The sequence below is a fragment of the Elaeis guineensis genome, chromosome 13 (assembly GCF_000442705.2).
Source record: "Elaeis guineensis isolate ETL-2024a chromosome 13, EG11, whole genome shotgun sequence".
Lineage (NCBI taxonomy): Eukaryota > Viridiplantae > Streptophyta > Magnoliopsida > Arecales > Arecaceae > Elaeis > Elaeis guineensis.
In genome coordinates this window covers 12,155,250-12,174,583 of record NC_026005.2, presented here as the reverse complement: position 1 = coordinate 12,174,583, position 19,334 = coordinate 12,155,250, and the positions used below count along the sequence as shown (strand labels likewise).

Here is a 19,334-nt window from a genome sequence, read left to right as displayed (position 1 = left end):
CTAACAAAATAAATTCAAAATAGTAAAAATTATTAGTTGACCAATCATAATTAAGTATAATTTTTTTTATTTAAAATTTTTAATCAAATTTTTTTTACTAATAGATGATGTGCTGATTTGTTATTGGATGGTCTAAAATAGAGATGTGGTAGAACCGTTTTTGATCAATAGTTTCTGGTAGGGAATATTTTCTCCAGAAGAAGAGACCTAGCTGACCACCAATTGATTAAGGTGGATAAAGTGATTTATTTAACTTAAAAGTTTAATTATACGCTGTCGTGGTGTGTTTGGTTCGGTGTCTTTCTCCTAATTTTCTCTATCTAAGAAGCTTCCCTCGTTCTCTCCTTTCCCGCGAGAGAAAAACAACCGAAACGAAAAGAAACGAAACTCTTCAACCTCTTCCTCTGCGCCCATTCTTCGATCTTTTGGAGACATCAGATTGATCCGCCGCGGTCTTCTCGCCGGCATCTAATTGGTCAGTCTATTGATCTTGCCTTCCTCTGCTCGCTTTCCTACGTTGTTCCCTGCTAAATTTCTATAGCGTGAATGATTTTTTTTTTCAATTCTGTTGGGGAATACCGACCGATCCTGCTCATGCCGACTTATAATCGGGCATACCCGACCGACCGACCGATCGACCGATCGATCATCGGGTGCCGTTACTGACCGATCGACGGCTCTCTACCGACCGAGGATATGTCGGTCGGGCGGACCTTTTCCGCCCTTCCGACCGACAGCACCAGGGGGTCTGATGTCCGACTCCCGCGACGTGCCCGACTGACTGTCGGAGAGGTCCGAATCTCCACCCGACGCCCCTCAGCTGGCCACCGACCTAAGGTCGGTCGACTCCTCCAATCACCGTACTACTGCCAGAGACTGTTAGTCCTGACAACAGCATGCAGCACTGCCGTTTAGGGGCATTGTCCCGCCTATGGCATTGTCAACCCTAGTGATTTGACGGCCCCACGACGATTTGACACCTTCACGGTGACTCTGACAGTCTACAGTGAGTTGACAATTCTTCAATTGTCCGCGCCATTAATGACGGTGCCATACCACGCTCCACTATATATATCGGAGAAGGCAACAGTGCTAGGGGCCCTTGGAAACTGATAGGCTTGCTCCCTCTCTCTCTCTCTCTTTCCCTCTCTCGCTGAGTTCCTTGCTTTCTTCTCACTGTTGCCTAGTCTCCTCTCTGACTTGACTGTCGGAGGGTCCCCGCCGGAGCCGCCTCCGGTCAGTGCGGACTTTCTTTTGCAGGCGCTCGTTCCCGACGACCAGGCGACGAGGGGATTGGCCGCAACAGATTGGCGCGCCAGGAAGGGGGGAGCAATGCTCATAGTGACAAGTTAGTGCTTCATCGACAGCACAGGAGATCGTAACCCCCACGGAACCCTAGATGACAAAGATAAGAGCTCAGCGATCGAGGGTCACCGGATCGGCGAGGCGCTCTTCCCGTCGGGAAGAGGCCTCTCCCCCCACCCTCCGCGATGGAACCCAGCTCTCCGCACCCCGCGGTGACCACGGAGGTGCAAATCGCGGCGATCGTGCGGCAGATGACCGTGCTGACGGACGCGGTCAAAAGCCTTCAGCAACAGCCGGTCCAGCTGCCGCCATCACCGGTCGGGCAACCGATGGCGCATCCGATGCCCTCCAGGAGCAGCCGCCGACGCCCGCGTTGATCTCCGTCGCCTCCGCAGGAGTGCCTGCCACAGTGCTCCCACAGAGAGGAGGAGGGGCGGCCGCGACGCGATGCCCATCGATCCCGACAGCATTCTCCCTCCCAGCTGGAACGAGTGAGGAAGGAGAAGTGACCGCGAACGCCGTCCGCCTCTCTCTCAGACTCTTCCGGAGACTCCACTCCTGGGGTCTCCCAGCACCGACGGACAGACGACTACGAACGTAGGTTCGAAGAAATCGACCGTCGGCTCACGCAGTTGCAGGTGGACGGGTAGAAGTCTTCGAATGACGTCAACTTCCAGACCGCCCAACCCCTCTCCCGACTCATTCTCGATGAACCGATCCCCAGTCGGTTCAAGATGCCGCACGTGGAGCCCTATGACGGCTCCACCGACCTAATCGACCACCTAGAGAGCTACAAAGCTCTCATGACGATTCAAGGGGCAACCGACGCTCTCTTTTGCATCGGCTTCCTCGCCACGCTCCATAAGGCTGCCAGGGCCTGGTACTCCGATCTTCGATCGGAAAGTATCCATTCCTTCGGACAGCTCGAGCACTCTTTCGTGGCTCACTTCAGCACCAGCCGAAAGCCGTCGCGAATGTCGGACAGCCTTTTCTCCCTTAAACAGGGAGAAAACGAGACGCTCCGACACTTCGTGATGCGATTCAACGCGGCCACGCTTGAGGTCTGGGACCTCAACGAGGACATGGCTATCTCGGCCATGAAACGGGGGCTGAGGGCGTCCCGGTTCACTTACTCCCTGGACAAGACCCTCCTCCGGACGTATGCCGAATTATTGGAGCGCGCGTACAAGTACATGCGCGCGGACGAAGGAGCCTCCGACCGGCGCTTGACCGAATTCAAGGGCCCGAAGGAGAAGCGAAGAAAGGGTCGGGACCCCGCCGAACCTGGCAGGCCCCCGACCGACGGTCGGGTCTCGCCCCCACGACGAAACCAGAAGTCACCCCGACGGCAGACTCCAAGGCCGACCCGCCCCAGGTATGACTCCTACACTCCTCTCTCTGCTTTCCGTACGCAGATTCTGATGGAGATCGAGGGGGAAGAGTACCTGCGACGGCCTCCGCCTCTGAAGGCAAAAGGCCTCAACCGACGGAAGTACTGCCGATTCCACCAGGGCCACGGCCACAATATCGAGCAATGCATCCAGCTTAAGGATGAGATCGAAGCTCTCATCCGTCGAGGGTATCTCGATAAATTTCGAAGGAACCTGCCGACTCAACCAGTCAACGATCGACGACCCCAGCCGACTGAAGAAGCGATGACTAATCAACCAACGGCCGGGGTCATCAATATGATTTCCAAACGACTTGGCCCGGGGACGTCTGCAGGAGGGGAGCCGACGAAAAAGCTGCGTCCGGACGGCGTGATTACTTTTACGGAGGAAGACGTTCGGGGCATCCAAACTCTCCATGACGACGCTGTTGTTGTCTCGGCAACAATAGCAAACTATGATGTAAAAAGAATTTTTGTAGATAATGAAAGTTCAACGAACGTTTTGTTTTACTCGACCTTCTCCCGGATGCGACTATCAACCGACCGACTCAAGAGGGTCCCTACGCCCTTGGTAGGCTTCGTCGGGGACGCCGTTGCGACGGAAGGAGAAATTACCCTGCCCGTGACGGTCGGCACCGAACCGCGATAAAGCACGGTCCATTTGACTTTTGCGGTCGTCCAAGTGCCCTCGGCCTATAACGCCATACTAGGAAGACCCAGACTAAACGCCCTCAAGGCGATTGTCTCGACGTACCATCTCTTGGTTCGGTTTCTGACCAAAAATAGAGTCGGAGAGATGCGCGGAGACCAACAGCTCGCTCGTCGATGCTTCCAGATCTTCGCTCAAAGCGACGAGTTGAGGGGCTCCCTGACGATCGACAAACTAGACCAACGGAAGGAGGAAGAACGGGACTCACCGGTCGAACAGCTCGTGTCAATCCCGATAGCGGAAAGCTCCGACCGAAAGGTATGGGTCGGGTCTCAACTATCCGACCCAGAACGACAACGATTGGCGGAGCTGCTGAAGGCCAACGCCGGCATATTTGCTTGGTCGGCGGCGGATATGTCGGGCATCCCCCCGGAGACAATAATGCACCGACTCAACATCGACCCGACGATGAGGCCGGTGAGGCAGAAGAAGAGGTCTTTTGCCTCCGAAAGATAGAAGGCCATCGATGAAGAAGTGGACAAGCTACTCGAGGCGGGCTTCATCAGAGAAGCCACATATCCTGATTGGCTCGTTAATGTTGTCATGGTCAAGAAAGCCAACGGAAAGTGGAGGATCTGCATCGACTACACCGACTTGAATCGGGTCTGTCCGAAGGACAGCTTTTCACTTCCAAAGATCGACCAGCTGGTGGATGCGACGTCCGGTTATCGACTGCTCAGCTTTATGGATGCCTTCGCCGGATACAATCAGATCCGGATGGTGCCCGAGGATGCGGAGCACACTGCCTTCGTGACCCCCAAGGGCCTCTACTGTTACCGAGTAATGCCCTTTGGGCTGAAGAATGCCGGCGCCACCTACCAACGACTTGTCAACAGGGTCTTTAAAGACCAGATCGGGCGCAACATGGAAGTATATGTCGATGACATGCTGATGAAAAGTGCACAGATTTTGGATCATGTCCGGGACCTCGAAGAAACCTTCCGCACTCTACGACGACATCGGATGAAGCTGAACCCGACTAAGTGCGCCTTCGGAGTAACCTCGGGGAAGTTCCTCGGATTCCTCATCTCGCAATAGGGAATCGAGGCCAACCCCGAGAAAATCAAGGCAATCATCGACATGCACCATCCGAACACCAAGAAGGAGGTCCAGCAGCTGAATGGAAAGATCATTGCTCTTAGCCGATTCATCTCTCGGTCGGCCAAAAGATGCCTCCCGTTCTTCAAAATGCTGAGGCAGGCGAAGGGCTTCTCTTGGTCGGATGAGTGCCGACGGACCTTCGAAGAGCTGAAGGGGTACCTGGCTTCTTCTCCGTTGCTTGTGAAGCCAGAGGTCGGGGAGACGTTGTATCTCTATTTGGCCACCTCCCCCAAGGCGGTCAGTTCGGTGCTCGTCAGAGAAAATGAGAACCGGACCCATCAACCTATCTACTATACCAGCAAAGTACTCCACGACGCTGAAGCTCGATATTCGGAGACAGAAAAGATGATTTTCGCCCTGACCGTCTCCGCACAGCGCCTCCGCCCATACTTCCAAGCGCATGCCATTGTGGTTCTCACCAACCAGCCCCCGAGGGCGATATTGCGCTGACCCGATACATTGGGACGACTGGCAAAGTGGGCGATGAAGCTCAGCGAGTTCGACATACAGTACCGACCGCGACCTACCTTAAAGGCCTAGGTCCTGGCTAACTTCATCGCAGAATGCCCGACGACCGACAAAGGGTCGGAAGACGTGGACCCCGGATGAGACGCGGTCTCCAAGCCTGACGCGGTCTCCACCTGGATACTGCACATCGACGGAGCTTCAAACACTCGAGGGAGTGGGGCTGGGTTCCTGCTCACCAACTCGGATGGGGTAGTCATCGAGTATGCCCTCCGATTCGACTTTAAAGCCTCTAATAACCAAGCTGAGTATGAAGCGCTCCTCGTCGGCTTGAGGATGGCAAGGGAACTTGGGATCGGCAGCCTCCGGGCATTCTCCGACTCTCAGCTGATCGTGGGGCAGGTCAAAGGTGAATTCGAGGCGTGAGATCCAGCCATGGCCAAATATCTCCAGAAAGTGAAGGATCTCGTGACGCACCTCGGGTATTTTAAAATCTCCCACATCCCCAGGTCGGAGAATGCCCGGGCCAACGCACTCTCTAGACTGGCGACCTCGACTTTCAATTCTTTGGGCCGGACGTTCGTGGAGAATCTCGAGCAGCCGAGCATCGATAAGGTCGAGGAGGTGCTACAACTGACAGCTGAACCAAGCTGGATGGATCCGATTATTCGATACCTGACCGACGGGATCAGCCCTGAAGATCCTGCAGAGGCCAGGCGGCTCCGATGGTCGGCCTCCCAATATGTGATCATGGATGGCCGACTGTACAAAAGATCGTTCTCCCTTCCCTTGCTCAGGTGCTTGGGACCGACCGACGTGGATTACGCACTCAGGGAAGTGCACGAAGGAATCTGCGGGAGTCACTTGGGGCGCAAATCCTTAGCCTACAAAGTCCTACGGTAGGGTTACTACTAGCCCACCATGAGGAAGGATGCGGCTGAGTTGGTTCGGAAGTGTGAACCGTGCCAGAAGTACGCCAACATACAACACTGACCAGCCGGCCAAATCACTCCTATCGTCGCCCCATGGCCCTTTGTCCAGTGGGGGGTCGACATCCTTGATCCTTTCCCTCCGGCATCGGGCCAGAGGAAGTTCATAGTCATCGCCATCGACTACTTCACCAAGTGGGTGGAGGCCGAGCCCCTGGCGCAGATTATCGAACGAAAGATGGAGGACTTCGTCCAGAAGTCCATCATCTTCAGGTTCGGATTGCCGCATACCATTATCACCGATAATGGACGATAATTTGACAACCAAGACTTCAGAGACTTCTGTGCGAGGTTTCACATCACGCACCGACTGATTTCAGTCGGGCACCCACAGTCCAATGACGAGGTCGAGGTGACCAACCGGACCATATTACACGGGTTTAAAACCCAACTGAATGAAGCCAAGGGCCTCTGGGTCGACGAGCTGAATTCCGTTCTGTGGACTTACCGAACGACCCCCCGCGTTCCGACTGGAGAGTCGCCTTTCAGCTTGGCCTATGGGACGGAGGCAATGATACCACTCGAGATTGGGCTGCCATCTACCAGGGTCGAGCAGTATCAAGAGCCGAACAACTCTGATTGCCAGAGAGCCGACCTAGACCTCCTCCCTGAACTACGGAACGAGGCTCAACTTTGCATGGCTTCATATCGACAGAAAGTAGCTCGATACTACAACGCCAAAGTCAAGCCAAAGCTTTTCAGGCCGGGGGACCTAGTCCTGAGAAAGGCAGAGGTCTCGAAGCCTTTGGACCAAGGAAAGCTAGCTCCGAACTGGGAAGGGCCCTACATGGTAGCAGACACCTATGGGCCAAGGGCTTACCGACTGGAGACTCTGGAAGGGAAACCCATTCCCCGGATCTGGAACGTCGACAACCTGAAGTTGTATCACCAATGAACTTTGTACTTGTTCATTCAGAATACAAATTCAGTTTCAAATTTCAGAGTTTTAACTCTTCGACTGACGATCGGCGCTCGCCAAGAAGGACGAGTCCCGACATCCAGACTCGGACTTAACGTCCACATGGGACCGACGGCCCCAACGCCGATGATATATCGGACGCTTACAAGGGTCGAACCGTCCATGATAACGGGAGTTGACACTCCTTCTACGGTCAAAGTTTCGGGCCAAACGATCGGCTGACTTACCGACTGAGCACCGACCAAAGAGAGGCAAAACGCCTGCGCGACCGCCGTCGCGACTTACCGACCGAGCTACGGCCGGTCGAAGGATATTCGGCTTGCCACTGTCTATCACACGACGCGACCAAAGTCGCATTCATGACTTACTGACCGAGCTACGGTCGGCCGAAAGATATTCGACTTACCACCGTCTATCCCGCGGCACAGCGTGAGTACCCGACATAAGGATATCGAGATCCGACTTATCGTTGCTTCCTCGACTAAATGCGTCGGAAGAAACTCGACTGTCGAGTCCCATCCGACGGTCGGTCGGCTTTCGGCTCGACGAGTACGCTCGACTCACGATCGGGCGAAGGATGCCCGACTCTCAGCCAGGCGAAGGATGCCCGACTTAGGTCCTCAACCATCGACAAGGCCGATCCAAGGTCGGAACTTGTTCTACCTTCGCGGCGGCAAGAACTACCGGACGTCCTAACTGATCCTTATGGGTTAGCGACTTACGTGTTCAAATGCATTCCACCACACATGAAAAATAGAAAGACACGCAGAAGGAAAAAGTTCAAGTCCAAAAAACTTTGACTTTAATTTCATTAAAAATCAAAATAAGCTTACAAAGTTGGGACAAAGCCCGAATACAAGCCGGAGCAAAAGAAAAAACAAAAACAAAAAATCGACTAGTCCTCAGAGTCGGCCTCCTCCACTGGATAATGACGGGGGACGGTCGGCGAACTCGCTCTGGCTTCAGCAGTCGGGGCCGCCTGATCTTCGGTAGCTCGCTCTGCGTCTTCTTCGGCTTCCGCCCTGGTGGTGAGGCCTCCCGATGTTGGGTCGGCCGTCTCCTCCTCAGCTGGGGCCTCCGACTCTGGCAGAACAATGCTGCTGAGATCAAGCTCCGGGTATAGGCTTCGAACGACTTTCCGAGCATCCTCGTACCCGATCCGATACGAAAGGAAGCCGCTCTCCAGAAGCTCTTCTCGGTACTCTTCCGAGTCATGGAAGTCTTCGATAGCCCGACCCATGGCCTCCTTCGCCGACTCCGCTTCTGCCCTCGTGATGTCTGTGTCGGCCTGGGCGACGGATAGGCCTTCCTCAGCCTTAGCGAGATTTCTGAGATTTACTCGGAGCTGCTCGCGGTCGACCTCCAGCTCCTTGGCGAAGCTGTCCCGCTCATGCCGAAGCCGACGGACGGTCTGGGACTTCTTCTTCACGTCGTCCCGGGTAGATTGCAGCTCCGACTCCGACGTCGCCAAGGCTCCCTTGAGTCGGGAGACCTCCTCCGTAAGTCGGGAGACCTCCCCCTCAAGTCGGCCCTCCCGTTCGACCGACTGTTGCAGCTGGTCGACCAGGATGACCTTGTCGGCTTCAACGGCCGCGACCTTGTCTCTCCAAGCCGCGTGCATGTCGCCGAACTTTCGGTATCCGGCCTCTAGCTCGGATATGTTGTAAACTAGCTGCACAAAACAAAACCGACCGTCAGGAGATCGAGCTTACAGAAACTACGTTGAAAATGAAGGGGAGAGGAACTTACCCGGATCATCGTCAGATAGAACGAAGACAGCATGTCGGAGACACGCTGGTTCTTCATCGCCTCGATGTCGGCGGGAAAAAGGAGCGCCTGGCACAGCCTCCTGGCCAAGTCATGGTTGGCCAGGCCCGTTGCACCTTCGAAGAGTTGGAAGTCGGTCGGTCCTCCACCCCCGACTTGGCCAGGCCCGTTGCACCTTCGAAGAGTTGGAAGTCGGTCGGTCCTCCACCCCCGACCGATCGTCCTTCGTCGCCCGACGCCATGGGGGCCTTCCCTCGGTCGGACGCCCAGGCCCTGACGTCGGAGATGGACGGCAAGCTCGAGCCCGACCGAGTCTCGACCAACGGCGTGGCAGCAGTGGGCGCAGGTCGCTCGGGCTCGTGCGCCTCCTCCCGATTTTTCTCCGCCGGCTGAGCAGCCGGTGCGCCATCGATCGACTCATCGGCCGCCTTTCTTTCGGGCGAGGCGGCACCCTCGCTCGACGATCCCTCGGACGGGACTTCGACGAGCACTGTCGGTGCCGACAGTGCGATGACGGGCTCCACCCCCGACCCAGTCGGTTCGCTCGGCGGAGCTACGTGGGGCCTCTTGGGAGGCTGCGACGGCCCGGCCCCTTGCGCCAGCCTCTTTCGAACGGCGTACTGACGTACGTCGGCTGCCGTCAGTCTTGATCTCGGTGGCATATCTGCAAACAACGACAGACGGTCAGCACCAAAAAGAAAAAACAAAAAGAAGAAAAGGGGGAAGAAAAATGAAAAACCAACCTAAGCGAGGGACCGGGCTGAGGCCGGCGTCGTACAGGGCCTGCTCGGTGACGAGCTCCCTCTGCTTCGGCATCGAGATGTCCTTTAGTCGGTGGAAGTCTTCCCGATCCTCGGCTTCCACCCGACTATTCTCGTTCGGTTCGGTTCGAGGATTCCCCTAACGGGCAGGGAACCCCCAGGGAGCAGAAGAGGATGCGAAGAAGAACTGGTTCTTCCATCCATGAATGGACGATGGAAGATCAGTGATGAAAGAAAGTCCCTTCCGAGGATTGAAGTACCACCACCCTCGGGCTTTAGGGTGGGGTCAGAGGATGAAGAAAGCTCGGAAGGGGCACAGCCCGTAATAGTCGAGAATGTTTCAGACAAACTCCGAGGCCGGAAAATGAAGGCCGGTCCGGAGGTCCTCCACGTAGAAGGCCACCTGGCCCTCAGGCGGACTGTTAACCCGACCGTTGGCCCCAGGGGCGAATAGCCGAAACTGCTCCGGGATGCAATATTGCTTCCGGAGCCGATCGACGTTCGACGTTCGACCCTGAAAGTGAAGAAACCTCCACCTCCGGGGTCGACCGAGGGTCGTCAGTCGGCTCTCCCGACCGACTGCCTCGTGGAGATGTTCTAGCCATGGACTGGAACAAAAGACAAGGAAATGAAGAAGAAGGCAGGGAGGAGGAGACGGTGAAGATGATGATGGCCCCCAGAAAGGGAAGAGGGAGCTCCCAAGAAGAAAGGAAGTGGAGAAGAGTACCTGGAATGAGGGATTACGCGGGCAGAGTCTCGACAGCAAAGTAACGGGGGGTAAAAACTGAATATCGACGATCCTGTATATATAGTACCCCCCGACGGTCGAGATGAAGGCACGACCAACGAGAAGTCCCCAGATCTTGCCATGTGGCATCATCCGGTCCGTCCGTCGACCACGTCACCTCAATCCGCTCCAACGGATCCGTCCCAATGGCCACGTGCCACGTGGCACAGAGACCGTGACGTTTCGTATCCCCGAAGGGACGGCAGGAACGGCGGTTTTTCTTCCCGATGGGACGAGACGTCTGACACCTACAGGACGTCCGACACCGACATGACACCTGGCACCGACAGGACGTCTGACGCCGATGGGACAGGACGTCCGACACCGACATGACGTCTCACACCGACTGGACATCTGATGCCAGCGAATCGCCCGGCATTCATGAGATGCCTGACATCATATCAACCCATGGTACGGTTGGAACTTGATACACAGAGGATCCACTCCTTTTCGCCCGACGCTACTATCCAAACGAAGACATCAGCCAGCGCACCGTCCGACTCAGGAGTGGAGGGGGGCAACTGTTGGGGAATACCGGCCGACCCTGCTCATGCCGACTTATAATCGGGCATACCCGACCGACTGACCGATCGACCGATCGATCGTCGGGTGCCGTTACTGACCGATCGACGGCTCTCTACCGACCGAGGATATGTCGGTCGGGCGGACCTTTTCCGCCCTCCCGATCGACTGCACCAGGGGGTCCGATGCCCGACTCCCGCGACGTGCCCGACTGACTGTCGGAGGGGTCCGAATCTCCACCCGACGCCCCTCAGCTGGCCACCGACCTAAGGTCGGTCGACTCCTCCAATCGTCGTACTACTGCCAGAGACTGTCAGTCCTGACAACAGCATGCGGCACTGCCGCCTAGGGGCATTGTCCCGTCTATGGCATTGTCAACCCTAATGATTTGACGGCCCCACGGTGATTTGACACCTTCACGGCGACTTTGACAGTCTACAGTGAGTTGACAATTCTTCAATTGTCCGCGTCATTAATGACGGCGCCATACCACGCTCCACTATATATATCGGGGAAGGCAACAGTGCTAGGGGCCCTTGAAAACTGACAGTCTTGCTCCCTCTCTCTCTCTCTCTTTTCCTCTCTCGTTGAGCTCCTTGCTTTCTTCTCACTGTTGCCTAGTCTCCTCTCTGATTTGACCGTCGGAGGGTCTCCGCCGGAGCCGTCTCCGGTCAGTGCGGACTTTCTTTTGTAGGCGCTCGTTTCCGGCGATCAGACGACGAGGGGATTGGCCGTAACAAATTCTATTCGGTGCTTGTGATTAGGTTTCTCGAGTGATGCGATTCTCTCACTTTCGCTTAGTCTATTATCATTATTGGAGGTGGAGATGATCGTAATTTTGAAAATTCATTACCCTTATGATTTTTTTTTTTTGGATTAATAGACACATGAGTAACAATCGGAACTAAAGAAGAAGGAAAAATGTTTTTGTTGGAAAAAAAAGAAACTTATGATCCCTACTAAGAAGAGAGAATCTTATGATGGTATTAACTAGATGGGAATAGATATTGGTGATTAATTGTCCGTCTCCTGAATAAAGTACGTGTTTCAATCATAATTTTCTTGCCTTCTTTTTTTTTTTTTTCTTTCCCTATTCTTCATTTTGTTTATTCAGTAGTTGGAGATTAGGTCATATTGATGTGATCTTATATTTTTTATGGCTTTTTTAGCTCTACGAAAATATGATTTCTAAAATGGTCCGATCTATATTTTTCACATACGTATTATTATTATGGCCTGAGTAGTTGATGCGATCTGGAAATCTGAAGAAGACCTGAAGGAGTAATTCTTGTTGGCGACCCACGCTAGTGGACTTACATGTGTCATCCTGTTACAAGGGCACAAAAGTATGGGATCAGTGTTACCAACACATCTTAGATATTGGATTTTTGGACACACCAAGACGCTTGGAAAATTTTGGGGACTAGTACATGATGTAGAGAGAAATGCTAGCATTATTTTTTTTTTTCAGCGCCATGCCATGAGAAGACTATGTTTATGGGTTCGTGCCTGTGGAACTTAGTGAGAGATACAAAATTTTAAATGTTTATCCCAAAGTTCATGCTTATGTTAGTGAGCTAGAATGCTCCATAGTACCTGGTCTAGCTTGCTACACATAATCCTAATGCATTTTGTATGCACATTTGTAGTACAATCATGTGACTTTTTGGGTTTTTGAAGTTTGTGTTGGTCTAGGTTGGGTTTGGGCATATTGGCATTTATGTTATAAACATCGTGAGAGACTTGAAGTTATGACTTTTGGTGATCCCGTGTATTGACAAGTGGAAACAATGTTAGAAACGGATAGGTTTCAGCATATTTTATTTATTTGGTGTCAGTTATGGCATGATTTGTTGAGTTGATGCTTGTTGATGGTTCCTTTTTGTTCACACAAGATGTGCAGATTATTGAAACGGTCCATGGATACCAAAACGCTTCATTGTTAATCGTGTTGCTGGAATATGCTATATATTTATGTGGATCATTAGCCCTGTTAGGGAAGTAACTAAGAGCATCCTGAGAAAGAAATGTGAGATGCTTTGGCATTGAACAGATTATACAGACAACTAATGCACTCAAATTTTTTAGCATCATCTGGTTGCTTATTCAACACATTGTTTCCAGAAAAACCTAATTCCAGTCAGTTGCAGTGGACTACATGTATATTTGTTCATCATTCATTTATATAAATCATGACCTTTATGTTGATCAAGAAATTTTCTATATATCTCTTTTGTTTTTTAATTGTACCATCAACAAATCTCATGTTGGTCTTCTTCATCACAAACATCTATTGTATTTTTTTAATCAACATTTACATGATTCTTGTACAATCTTGAATTATAATGTATCAGTTCCATAAGTGCAATAAGTTCATCAGCCGTCCGCTTGATTCTACTGAGTACTGATAGAAACATTGAGGCAAGGGCAACATTTGCAATTTAGTAGAAGCATTCCGGCTTTGTTCTTTAACCTATAGTTGTCAACATCTAGTCAATCCTTTTGGTCCTTATAATATTTCTGTCAATCATTAACCATTTAATTAAGTTGTTATTGTTATTGTAAAGTTTTTTCTATCGTTTCTCAGTGTTTGGAAGCTTTGTAAGTGGGGTGCTTTGCAAGGAATTGCTTTTGATGTTTCAACAGCCAACAGGCTTCCAGCTATTTGGAACATTATTAGCTTTGGTGCTCCCCAATGCTTGTCGTTGGCTTCTTTCCAGTCCATTAAGTGTTTTTTTTTTTTTTTTAATAGCCCCTTTTACAAATAGAGGAGACCTGCAAGGTGACTGCGGGAAGTAAGATAACTATGCTAATGGAAATGCTTGCCTGTCTTATCTTATAATTGTCTTCATTTCCTTTGTGTTAAGTGCTATGTTTCTTTGTGCCTTTGTGTTAATTTTTTTTAATCGTGCCTTCAACAAATAGAAGAGAATTGCAAGGTAACCATGGGAAGCAAGATGATAGATATGCTAATGAAATGCTTTGCCTTGCTTTATTTTATGACTATCTTAACTTTGCCTTAAACCAAGTTTTTTAAAACTTGGTTTCCATTTCGGTTTTGGTTTTAGCTGGACCCATGGAGTTTTGATTTCATAAGTTTCCTTCAAGTTTCAGAGTTTCGGTCAAAAGAATCCAAAAAATAAAAGAAGCCAAGAAAAGTTCTTACACAACAATTAAGAATATTGTATCGTATTGATTCTTTATATATTTAAATTTGATAATCTTAGGCTGAAGTTAATATTGTATATTAGTTAGACTGGGCCTACTCATATTCTGTATTGTGGATTTTTTTTTGTTAACTCGTAGATACATTGAACTGGGCTTTTACTTCTAATTATGTTGAGGTCAAGTGGTTATTTAATCAAATTTATGTCGTTATAGAAAATTATAGTTACTTTATATAAAAATGAAGCTATTCCTATGCAATAAGTTGTATTTGCTTGTTCATATTAGTCCTTGCAAAGTAGCATAATAAGGGAATTTTCAGACAAATTGGCTTATTGATGGCTGCATTTATTATCATACCCTCTGTTAATTGAAGAAAAAGAAGGAAAAGCCATTGAAATTTGATGTTATGTGGCCTATGTACTTGAATAGATAAAGAAGTGGTCCTGACATGATTTAAATGTCTCTCTCTCTCTCTCTCTCTCTCTCTCTCTCTATATATATATATATATATATATATATATATATATATATATATGTATATATATATATATATATTAAAAAGGCATCTCTGTTTGATATTAGGTCAGTTTTGGTCAGAACTAGCCAAAACTCACTGAAGCTGGACCAAAACTGACTAAATCTACTAAAATTAATGGAAATTCAAAGCTAGAGGCCAGTTTTGGTTCAGTTTCAGCAGAAACTGATTCATTTCAGCCTTGGACAAAATTGGTGTCTCCTCCAAAACTTAAAACCTCGAGTCAAATTCTATCTAGCTGTCTATTTATATTGGTGTCTCAATGGAAACAGCCAAAGAATGATAGTTTCCTGATGATTTGTCAGATGTTCACATATATGAAATTAAATATACAATAACTGCAGGAAAAGCTCTATTTATTGATGATCATTGCATGTTGAATGAAGGTCATGACAAAATCTGAAGGAATCATTTCATGCTCTTCTCTTTCCAAGCTCGATAAAGAAAGACATTATGATGGAGACTTTAAATCTGATATTTTGGGTGGCTCTCAGAAAGGTACTTGTTCAGCAGGGACAAGATTCTTAAGACAGGATCACTTGTATCATCCATCACTTGAATCCGACTTTCTTGAGGGGCATGATTCGGGCGAGGATCCATGTATATTTGCTCCACCCAAAGCTAATTGTAAAGTGAACTTGAAAACTGTACTGAATGGCATGGTTCCAATTCTAACTGATCAGAACAGAATACAAGGCGATAGTCGATCGCAACAAAATTCAAGCTTAGATATATCATTTCTAAGTTCTGAAAAGAATGGAGATAGTTTTTTGCATCCATCAGTTTGCATACCAAGTGCTCCACCTCTTCTTGAGATGGAAGCTATCAATTATGATGCATATAGAGAAGTATTGGAAGCAGAACCTCCTGAATGGCTGCCAGATAGTTATACTGCTGTCTGCATGAAATGCACTTCTCCTTTCACAGCCATTACTTGTGGAAGGCATCACTGTCGATTTTGTGGAGGTATCTTCTGTAGAAACTGTACAAAGGGGAGATGTTTATTGCCTTTTAAGTTCAGAGAGCACAATCCTTAGAGAGTATGTGATGCTTTCTATGATAGACTGGATCCACTGCAGGGTATTTTGATTAACTTAATTAGCAATGCCATACAAGGCATCAAATACTCTGAAGAGCTATTGCCAGGTGCAACCTTCTGCATTTACCTTTCCCCCTTATTATCAATAGCTTTTTTGTGTAAAGTATATAGGACTTCGTCTACATTTAAATCTGGAGTCATTATAATTATATTTCCACTTTTGATTTATGCAGGTTTCTAGATTGAATCCTGAGAAATCTATCCCCTTGGCTGTTCTCAAAGGAGCAAAAGGGCTTGCCATAGTAACGGTTGCTAAAGCTGGTGTATTTCTTACTTACAAAGTTGGTACAGGTCTGGTAGTTTCTCGAAGGTCAGATGGGTCATGGTCTGCACCATCTGCCATTTTATCTTTTGGGTTAGGATGGGGAGCACAGGTAAGGCATGCAGCAAGATAAGTTCATGCTACTATTTTTTTTTACCCTTCACTTTTGTACTTATGATTTTATGCATTACTTTTTAAACAAATTTACATGCATAGGCAATAACTGTCTGTTGAGGTCTGAAATCAACATGGTTGAGTCAGTGAAAACTTGTGGAAACAATAGTGGCAAAGGATGATTAGTTAAGGAGATGTGTTATGAGCTATACCATACAGAACTTTATAGAAGAAAGGAAGAGCCTTATAAATTTTAAGTTAGCATTGCTTTGGCGATAGATGTCTAACAATCTCATAACTTGTTCTGTACATTTGTGCACTTAATGGCTCAGACAACAATTTTGCATGTGCAAGGATGCTACAGCTGAATTGTCGTGTTCCTGGGTTCTGGCCTTTCCATCCATTTCTTAAGTCCACAGATCTTTGTGTTGCATGACATTTTTCTTTACATACATACATAAACACATGCGTACATGCATACATACACACATACATGCATGCATACATACACATATAAAACACATACATACTAATGCACACACACATACATACCTGCATGCATGCATGCATACATACATACATACATGCATAATATATATAATGGTAAACTCTAGAGAAGCAAACACATCTGTTAATTTGACGCATGGACTCATGCATGCATGCATACATACATACATACATGCATAATATATATAATGGTAAACTCTGGAGAAGCAAAGCACATCTGTTAATTTGACGCATGGACTCTTTTTTTGCTAACCAAGTTCTTGAAACTAGATAAAACTTTGTGTTCAAAAAGTTATCCTAGCCACTGTGTTGGATTGCATCAAACTCTATCTGTCTGATTTGATTGGTGGGTGAGGGATGCAAAAGAATGTTTTGGATTAGTGGTTTGAAAATATGAATGGTGAAAATTGATGTGAGCGTCTAACAAAATTTGATAACTATTTAACTTTGATAACGAGCCAAGGTCTTGTTTGGTTTTCTGTGCTCGGAACTCATCCTAGAACTGTGCTGTCATGACTTTAAAATAACAGACCAAGCCTGTTATCTGATATCTTCACTTCTATTGCACAGATTGGGGGTGAGCTCATGGACTTCATCATCGTGCTTCATGGCAGTAAAGCTGTCAAGGCATTCACTAGCCGCATGCACTTTTCTCTTGGGGCAGGTTTGAGTGCTGCAGCAGGACCAGTTGGCACGGTGGTTGAAGCAGATCTCCGAGCCGGAGATAGAGGGTCTGGCTTGTGTTATACTTATAGTTGCAGCAAAGGTAATAATCTCCCAAAGCAAGCATGTATCATGCTAAAGTTCAACTAACATAATTCAGGGTCTTCCATTCTGAAAGTTTTCCAAACATCCTACCGGTGCATTTGCTGCAAGATTGTTGGGAGCATTTATTAGGCTATGAAAGTCTTCCCATTATATCAGTAATTGCAAACTAAGACTAGGAAGGTGTTCAAGGATGCACATGCATTTTAAGAAATGTGACCTTTTTTCTATAACTTCTACTTCTTTTTCTTTCTTGCTTTGTTATCTCTCCACTTCCCTTCTTCCTTCAAGCCATTTAATTAACTGTTTATGATGGAAACCTTAAGCTTTACAATTAAAAAGGTATTATAACCTCATATAGCTGCACCACTTGATGAATGCCCATGTTTGCAAGTATGATAACATCTATGCAGCTAGAGAGACTGGTAGTGCCTTTAATTATTGTTAACAGAAATTTGATTTTTTTTGTCTGAGAAACAGGTGCTTTTGTTGGGGTCTCACTGGGAGGAAATGTTGTTGCAACGAGGATGGATACTAATTTGCGCTTCTACGGTGATCCTTATCTCACCACTACCGACATTTTGTTGGGGACGGTAGAGAGACCAAGAGCTGCTGGGCCTTTGTACTCTGCTTTGGATGACCTATACTCAAAACTGAGCTACTAGCTTTTTGCAAGGGTTCTGTTGTTCATCTCTTCTTTCCTTGAATACAAACTGAATTCCCCCCGCACATTTAATATTGTTATGGTTGCTGAGTTCAGTTTACTCGGTACATTGCATGGTATGAACTCTAAAGCATTCTGATACCATAAATGTACAGTCACTCCTCATGCTTGTCTTCCAGAAAAAACACATATATAGTAGCAGAAGATATGATGGCGGCCATTAGTTTGGGTTGCTATGTGCTTAAAGATTATGATCACTTGAAATTGTATTAAAAAAATGTCACAGTTGCATATCATGTAGAATTGCTTGGATAGTCTCAAACTTTTGCCCAAATATAATTTTCCTCATTTTAGCAATGAAAGAAAAGGATCCAGTATGTGTGTGTATATGTATACATACATATATGTATGTATGTATGTATGTATATGTATATGTATGTGGTAGCAACCATTGGTTTGGTATGTGTGCTTAAAGCTTATGGTCACTTGAAATTGTATTGAAAAATTTGTCACAGGAGCATATCATGGAGAATTGCCCGGATCAGTCTCAAACTTTTGTCTTAATATAATTTTCTGTATTTTAAGAATGAAAGAAAAGGATCGTGTCTTTTCCTCATTTGGGAAGGACATGTCTCGAGGTTCATTTCTGCAGTCCACTTGTTCTATTATTACTAATGACTGAAAATTCAGGTGGAAGGGGCTATTTGGATGCTAAGACATGCAATACTGAATTGTAGATTTGAAAAAGTTTGTAGCTCTATTTCTCGTCTATCTTCGCGTGCCCTTGTTATGTGAAGGTGATGACTTCTCAATTATGGAAGTCCCTGAATAACTGGTTTGGCGCTTCGAACCAGATGTCCTAAAGGTGTAATGCTGACATGTATCGATCATCAACTGCTGTTGGATTATTTGATCTAGTGGCGTGCTTGCTTGTTGGACTATGATATCGCTGGGCTATTTTATCTATGAATGGAATGTACACCTCGAAAGGTATGCTGCTCGAATCAACTGAGATATGCCAGTTCTGATCACGTTAATGTGTTTTGGCAATTTGTTGGAGAAGTAATATTATTGAGATCTTAAAATGGGGAAGACCACTGACATATGATGTCTTATTCTTTGCATCCTTTAATTTATCTTTGCATTATGAGCCTGTTGAATGTCTTCCTTTCATAACTAAAACAAGAAGAACCATTGTTCAGTACTGCTGTAACTAATCCACGTTTTTGGGGATACGATATCTTTTCCTGGGTGATCGACCTTAGTCTTAGAAATTGAGGATTGGAAAACCCAATCAATCTCCACAAGCCACTTCTTTTCTGTCGTAATTTTGGAGCAGATCATTCAAAAGGTGATTTTCATATCCCTAAAAATTTAAGGAAATAGCCGAACCTTTGCACACACAATAAGAAGAAGAGTAAAGTATTGTAAAACATTCCTTCTTTTTAAAGGTGTTTTAAAGGTGCAATTGAAGAATATTGTTCACTTGAGTTAAAAAAAGGCGT

At 47.7% G+C, this 19,334-nt stretch overlaps 1 protein-coding gene across 1 annotated transcript; it reads left to right on the top strand.

Annotated features, from left to right (window-relative positions):
• The first annotated feature begins 296 nt into the window (after positions 1 to 296).
• Positions 297 to 17,936, top strand: LOC105056679 (uncharacterized). Its single transcript, XM_019854408.2, is given in 6 exon segments — positions 297 to 475; positions 14,805 to 15,526; positions 15,528 to 15,564; positions 15,691 to 15,891; positions 16,971 to 17,166; positions 17,646 to 17,936. Coding segments are annotated over 5 exon segments (1,338 nt in total). The 5' UTR covers positions 297 to 475; positions 14,805 to 14,807; the 3' UTR covers positions 17,831 to 17,936.
• The last annotated feature ends 1,398 nt before the right edge of the window (positions 17,937 to 19,334 follow it).